The following is a 7,949-nucleotide window of genomic DNA, read 5'->3' as shown; positions in this document are numbered from 1 at the left end:
GAGGGATCATGTGCTACTGTTTTCACGTGCGTGTCAGCTTTGGTTTATTCTACTGTGAAAATGAGCTGGAATATCGGGATATTATTTCTCTTGTTCCACTCCCCCCTCCCCCCCCCATGTCATCGGCAGATAAAGACAGACACTTCCCAGCTGATACAGCCGCACATGACACGTTGCAGAGTCAGTCGGCCAGCTCAGCAGCACGGGACTCTGACAAACCACTTCTGTAAGCTCTCAGGGACTCCTCCCCGCCATATACTTGTGTGCGTGATGCACCTATTGCAATATCATTCCCGGGATGCCCTTGTCTAGTGGGTGAAGCGCCGAGTACATTGTAGCGGCCTGACAGTGTAAACTGCACCACTGCACCACTGCACCACTGCACCACTGCACCACTGCTAAACTGCACCACTGCACCACTGCACCACTGCACCACTGCACCACTGCACCACTGCTAAACTGCACCACTGCACCACTGCACCACTGCACCACTGCTAAACTGCTAAACTGCACCACTGCACCACTGCACCACTGCACCACTGCTAAAATGCACCACTGCACCACTGCACCACTGCACCACTGCACCACTGCACCACTGCACCACTGCACCACTGCTAGACTGCACCACTGCTAAACTGCACCACTGCATGATAACAACCAGGGGTCTTCAACTAGCTCTCCAGAGGCGGCCGATCAGAAAACCTTTAGGAGTAGCAGGGCCACACGCCTATAGCAATGTCTAGGGTTGCCAGGGGGCTTGGCTGCATTACACAGCAGCAACCAATCAGAAGCTTCCCAGCTGCCCAGCCCCCTAGCAGCAGCAGCCCTGCTCTATCCCATGTCCGGTATTATCTCTCACATTTTACCGGACAGGGGAGGCAGATACCGGCCTGTCCCGTTCCATACCGGACAGGGGAACCAGATACCGGCCTGTCCCGTTCCATACCGGACAGGGGAGGCAGATACCGGCCTGTCCGGTTCCGTACCGGACAGGGGAGGCAGATACCGGCCTGTCCCGTTCCATACCGGACAGGGGAACCAGATACCGGCCTGTCCCGTTCCATACCGGACAGGGGAACCAGATACCGGCCTGTCCTGGTTCCGTACCGGACAGGGGAGGCAGATACCGGCCTGTCCGGTTCCATACCGGACAGGGGAACCAGATACCGGCCTGTCCTGTTCCATACCGGACAGGGGAGGCAGATACCGGCCTGTCCCATTCCATACCGGACAGGAGAACCAGATACCGGCCTGTCCCGTTCCATACCGGACAGGGGAACCAGATATCGGCCTGTCCTGGTTCCGTACCGGACAGGGGAGGCAGATACCGGCCTGTCCGGTTCCATACCGGACAGGGGAACCAGATACCGGCCTGTCCCGTTCCATACCGGACAGGGGAACCAGATACCGGCCTGTCCTGTTCCATACCGGACAGGGGAACCAGATACCGGCCTGTCCCGTTCCATACCGGACAGGGGAACCAGATACCGGCCTGTCCTGTTCCATACCGGACAGGGGAACCAGATACCGGCCTGTCCTGGTTCCATACCGGACAGGGGAGGCAGATACCGGCCTGTCCGGTTCCATACCGGACAGGGGAACCAGATACCGGCCTGTCCCGTTCCATACCGGACACCTGGCAACCCTAGCAATGTCCCTTTCACATACATTTAAAGACACACATTCGGTTCGGTGCCCGACAAAACCAAGTGTAAACCTGCAGCTTTTATTTGCAATTTGAGGCAGGGAGACTGAGACTCGCTTATGGCTGGGGGGCTCATCTCCAGTCTCCCAGCCGCCACAACAGGTCAGGTTTTCAGGATATCCCAGCTTTAGCACAGCTGGATCAATCAGAGGCTCAGCCGAAGACTGATATATATATATATATATATATATATATATATATATATATAGCCAATAAAGAATATCACTTGTGAGCACATTCACATGTCTCAGACAGGTCTGCGCCCCTGCCTTTCACCATTATCACCTAGCATGCAGTGCTCCCACTGCAGCAAGAGATTCTGGGAAATTACATGCAAATGAGCACACAATGTGTCACCTTTTGCCTGGAATATCCATTCACATGGAGCCCATTTAAGCTGATGCATCGCCGTTCACACAGCTTTTAAGCACAGCATGGGACTAGCAAAGCAAGTACAGACCGCTCACAGACATGTTTCAACCTTGATGGGTATCATCAGTGTGAGGCTGGTCTATACTTGCATTGAAATATTTCTAGGCGGGGTAGGTTTACCATATACATTTGAAGTTATGGTGGGTGATAATGATTGATTTTCACACTGAAACTCACGTTTAAGTTAATGTAAATATATGTATATATATGTATGTAACGGGTATTCCCCCCCCCCAATCTCACATTGGCCCGGGTAGTCTAACCAGTCCCCATTACGTGTTCGTGTCTGGTGGTGCACCTGTAGGCAACAGGGCTCCTGAGTCTCCCGCTTGATGGTATTAGGGGATGTCATCCAGACAGGCAGCTGAGGTAGTGTGTGTGAGTCCTACCTATATCCAGTGCAGCGCCTCCACCTCATCAGGATCTGTGCTTCCGCAGGGAGATGGTCCTGGTGAGGAACTCCATCTTGGTGGTGCCATCCACTGCTGAGTAACTTCACACTCACACAGTGGAGGTATATTCGAACAGGGCATCTTTATTGATGGTTGGTATGGGCAAGCTGCCCCTCACAGATAACAGCTCAGCCACTCATCTCTTTGTAGCACTCTCTTAGGAAGGTCCCTTCTCTAATAGATCTGCTTTCCACCTCTACTCTTAAAGAGATTCCCCAGCTTCTCTGGCTGGTCAAAGCTCCTCTCTTGAGCTGCTTTGTCTCTCTCAGCTCCTCTAACTCTGCTGCGTATGCTCACTGACTCACAGCTAGCAGGAGACACTGCAACATTGTTGCAGACCTTCACGTGCCTCTCAGTGAACAGGGCAGCACAACAACAGGAAACTGAACTCCTAACTTTAGGCAGTGCTGTGTCTTATATCACCCCCCAGAGAACAAACATGCTCTGTATCACTAAGTGGGAACACACTGCATGTTGTCACTTCCTTTGGGGACATATGACACCTCACCAGGGTGTGAGGGCAAACCTCATGATTGATGCTGGCAATCCTGCATACTTACCAGGTTTACTGCCAGCATGAGAAAGAGATATGTACACCAATCCCATACATGGCTACATTCTCCCCCTGGTGGAATCCCAACGTCCTCGCTTGGGACCTAAATTTGCGGAACCTTCCTTCAGGTAGCACTGCAAAACATAACAACACATTATTACAGTACATATCTTTTCTCAAAACATTATAACAGATACATCCTAACGTAGATGTGTAACACCCAGAATTATTCCCTTCTGTAGAACCCATGACTGGTACCCCCATACCTTCTCAAGGTGGCTTGCGCACAGCATGGTCCACTGGGCTTAGAGCATCAATGCAGTAACACTCTGGGTGACAGACTGGACACCCACAATCAGCCCATAATCCTGGCATGGATACTAATGGACTGAAAGGATCATGCCCATAAACCTCCCTAATGCATCTCCTGGAGATGTAGACTATCCCCTCTTGACTACACCACTTCTCATCTAACCCGCCAGGATCCCAATTTTCTTCTCCTAATCCTTCCTCTTCATCAGTGCCATATCCCCTATTTTCATCAGGGGACCCCATTTCGAACTTACTTTCTCCCTCCCATGGATGGTGAAAATAAAGTAACCACTTTTGGCGATCCCTAATAACTCTTTCTAACAGTGGGGGCACATAGGGGGTTCCATGGGCAATAGGCACAATATGAGCAACATTACCCAAATCCCCAGATGAAACTCCCAATGTTCCTGGGGACCCAAAATTTGACCCAATACTCTTAGAATCACACCCCACCATAACAGTACGATTGTCATCATCAGTGCAGTATACCATTCTTTGCATAGCCATTTTCCTCCCCGATCCCTCATCAGAGGTAAAACAGTCACCCCAGTCCAGATTTCCCCCAGTCCATTCTTCAAAAGTGGCTCGGGACTCCCCAGACAACCCTTGGCTAAACTGGGACCCATAGGAAAAAGTGACAGGGGCAGGGATTTTAACTATGGCTGGGGGTTGGGCATAGGGAAACACTGCCGGCATACGCGGGGCTACGACCCGCAACTTCTCGCTACCTTGCCCGGTACCATCGGACTGGCACTCCGGTTCACTCGCCTCCTTACTCCCAGGCTTCCGCAGGGCCTGCTGGCTCTTCTCGGACCCAGGCAACCTGGTACAGCTGCTTGGCCGAGAGGACACGGCCATCTCGCTGGACTCGCCGCCATCTTGCGTTGGGTTCCCAACCGGAACCTCTTCCTCCAGAACGACATCCACCGCCGTAAGTGATGGTTCTGCTCTCTGCTCCGTTCGGGCCTGGACTAGGCCTGTCTCCGCCGTTGCCACCACCGGAGCCTGTGGAGGGTAAGGATGTATCTCACCGCTCCGTCGGCTCGGGATGGAATCTTCTCCACCGTCTGCTCCGCCAGTCACCACGTCCGTGGGACTCCGCCTATCAGGTTGTCTCTGTACCGGCAACACGAGACTCCGCTCTGCTGCGACACAGGTAAGTGCCGGTTCTTTCACCGCACCGCTGTAGTGGTCCGCCGGTAGGCGCATCACCACAGACGAGACTTCCACCTCTTCCTCGGAGGATATCACGATCAGATCCTCCGCAAGGTAGTCACCGGGTTCTTCTGCGATACAACCAGTGGTTGCTGGTACGAAGCTGGCGTGCTCCGGTACCTCCACTGCGGTCGCGCTCTTCTCCGCCGTTGGTTCTTTCTGTTCCGTAGCCTGCAGCAGCACAGGATCTAGGAACTGTGCTCCGCAGCAGGCACACTTGGGACCCCAGGTCGGTTTGCCACCTGGGAATTCACACTGGTCACAAGCACATCTTATGCACCCCTCTCCATCCACCCAGGCCACCCGGTATTTTATGGGTAACCTAACATGGTTAAAGTCCATACCACCAGTCAGGTTCAATTCCTTTTGTAGACACGGGCACACAAGAAAGGATATTTTCCCCCCTTTGTATCGCCAGGCTCCATACATGCGGGTGTGCTTCTCTGCATTCTGTACTGTCTTTAGTGAGAACAGCGGTTGCTGATCGCTGTTCACTGCGCTTGCTCCCCCTGGTGGACTGTACAGGAGGGGCATGCTCTATAAGGGAGTGGTTCTGGCTCTGCGCTGAGTCACTCACATCCCCGGGGAGGGGCTCTGAGTCCGTCACCGTCCCTGAGGGCGCGGCCACAGCTTTCGCGCCATACCCCCCCGCAGGGTGGGGTTTTTCTTTTGGCGCCAATCCCGGCCAACTTTCTGCAATCTTAGCATTTGCAGCATTTTCTGCAACTCCCACGCGGTCCCCCAGGGAAGCGGGAACCGCCATTTTGATTCGCACCATCAGTCTCTTTGAATGTTGAGGTAGCATTCAACCGTTGGCATGCCGACTGACATTCAATTTCCACAGGCTCTCCACACATCACTACGGTTCTCTCTCCCCGCCATCCTGGACCTTCTACTCTGTGCAGATCCTCCATTCTGATGGTTCGCTCACCCTGCCATCCTGGACCTTCTGCTCTGTGCAGATCCTCCATTCCGACAGGTCTCTCTTGATCGTTGAACACTGATTTCCTGTACGTGGAGCTCCGCTCTGCGGGGCAGCTACCACATCCGTACAATAAACATGCCTTGTGCACCACCTTGTGTACCTAACGTAGATCTGACTCGTGTTTGCACTACCTCAGGCTAGGCTCACTCTTTCTGTGTCTGCTGTAACTACCTTCCTCCAGTCTGTGCTCCCTTCGGTAAGTGATCTGGAATGGAGACTAGAGTACTCTGGCTCTTCCATGCAGTACTTGGACGTCTACCTCCTGTTGGCTAGCCTAGTGCAGATCCTCTCCAGAATTCCTGACCACGTTAACAGGCTATCCCTTCAGGCATCCTACCCCTAGCGCTACCTCAAGGTGACTAGGACAGCTATAGCCCCCGGCTCCAGACTCACTAACCCCTTGGGTCAGTCTAGGGTGTGCTTTGCGAGGTTTTTCGTTCTCCTGACTACCCCTAGATTTTCCCTTTCCAGCACAGAGTGGCAGCAAACACTCTCCCTGTTTCCTAGTGTGCCTAGCAAAAGCCTGTCCTGTTAACAGGTCTCTCAGCAGCGCCTCCAATTGTAACGGGTATTCCCCCCCCCAATCTCACATTGGCCCGGGTAGTCTAACCAGTCCCCATTACGTGTTCGTGTCTGGTGGTGCACCTGTAGGCAACAGGGCTCCTGAGTCTCCCGCTTGATGGTATTAGGGGATGTCATCCAGACAGGCAGCTGAGGTAGTGTGTGTGAGTCCTACCTATATCCAGTGCAGCGCCTCCACCTCATCAGGATCTGTGCTTCCGCAGGGAGATGGTCCTGGTGAGGAACTCCATCTTGGTGGTGCCATCCACTGCTGAGTAACTTCACACTCACACAGTGGAGGTATATTCGAACAGGGCATCTTTATTGATGGTTGGTATGGGCAAGCTGCCCCTCACAGATAACAGCTCAGCCACTCATCTCTTTGTAGCACTCTCTTAGGAAGGTCCCTTCTCTAATAGATCTGCTTTCCACCTCTACTCTTAAAGAGATTCCCCAGCTTCTCTGGCTGGTCAAAGCTCCTCTCTTGAGCTGCTTTGTCTCTCTCAGCTCCTCTAACTCTGCTGCGTATGCTCACTGACTCACAGCTAGCAGGAGACACTGCAACATTGTTGCAGACCTTCACATGCCTCTCAGTGAACAGGGCAGCACAACAACAGGAAACTGAACTCCTAACTTTAGGCAGTGCTGTGTCTTATATCACCCCCCAGAGAACAAACATGCTCTGTATCACTAAGTGGGAACACACTGCATGTTGTCACTTCCTTTGGGGACATATGACACCTCACCAGGGTGTGAGGGCAAACCTCATGATTGATGCTGGCAATCCTGCATACTTACCAGGTTTACTGCCAGCATGAGAAAGAGATATGTACACCAATCCCATACCTGGCTACATGTATATATACTGTGTGTGTTTGTGTGTATATATAACTCTTTTGACAAAGGCCACACGGGCTGAAACGCGTCAAGAGGATCCGCTTGCACATTCTGTGTGAATAAAGCTTTTTTTCAGTCATCCATTAGCCTTCTCTAGTATTGCGGCTGTGCGGCGTCTTCACCCCCCTCGGGAGGATTTGCTCATTGTGTGTATATATATATATATACTAAGTTAAGTTATGGTGAGTAAAAAAAGGTGACAAAAACCCTCCACAGCAAAGCAAATATGCAAATACAACTGTATGCTCATCTGCATGTCATTCCCCAGAATCCCTTGCTGCAGTGGAAGTGCTGTGTGCTGGGTGATAATGGGGAAAGGCGGGGTTGCAGACCTGTCTAAGACATGCAGATGAGCATACAGCTATATTTGCATATATATATATATATATATATACAAATATTAACATTCACTTACACGTGAGTTTCAGTGTAAAAAATGGTACTTAGCCGTCTAAGCCACCAGTGTGAAATGAGTAGGAGCAGAGAGCCCAAGGGGCCACACCAAGGCCCTTCACGCAGCCGCACGTGGCCGCCTGTTGAATAGCAGCGACATACAACATAATAATCTCGCTTTATCATTCATGATATTATTCTGTCTGCGTATTTATTCTGGTCCATATTTACTAAGTATGATAGAGCCTCTAATTAAGCCAGCGGTGCTGAAGTAGGGATATCCTGAAAACCTGGCCTGTTTGTGGCCCTCGAGGACTGGAGTTGTGCAGGCCTGACTTACACATTCACATCGGCAGCCGTCCCCCCTCAACGCATGCGCAGAGGCTCTGCCCATAGCCAGCGAGAGCCGTCCCTCTCAACGCATGCGCAGAGGCTCTGTCCAAA

The 7,949-nt window shown here is 52.0% G+C and overlaps 1 protein-coding gene across 1 annotated transcript; it reads right to left on the bottom strand.

Moving 5' to 3' along the window:
- Positions 1–2,374: 2,374 nt before the first annotated feature.
- LOC142464253 (uncharacterized) lies at positions 2,375–6,789 on the bottom strand. The gene is made up of 2 exons (XM_075567672.1): positions 5,616–6,789; positions 2,375–5,558 (listed from the first exon to the last, which is right to left on the bottom strand). Exon 2 carries the CDS (start codon positions 5,201–5,203, stop codon positions 3,413–3,415), a length of 1,791 nt encoding a protein of 596 aa, XP_075423787.1. The 5' UTR covers positions 5,204–5,558; positions 5,616–6,789; the 3' UTR covers positions 2,375–3,412.
- Between the last annotated feature and the right edge of the window lie 1,160 nt (positions 6,790–7,949).

This window comes from Ascaphus truei, chromosome 12 (genome assembly GCF_040206685.1).
Source record: "Ascaphus truei isolate aAscTru1 chromosome 12, aAscTru1.hap1, whole genome shotgun sequence".
Taxonomy (NCBI): domain Eukaryota; kingdom Metazoa; phylum Chordata; class Amphibia; order Anura; family Ascaphidae; genus Ascaphus; species Ascaphus truei.
The sequence above is the reverse complement of the archived record's forward strand: the minus strand, read 5'-3'. Positions and strand labels throughout refer to the sequence as shown.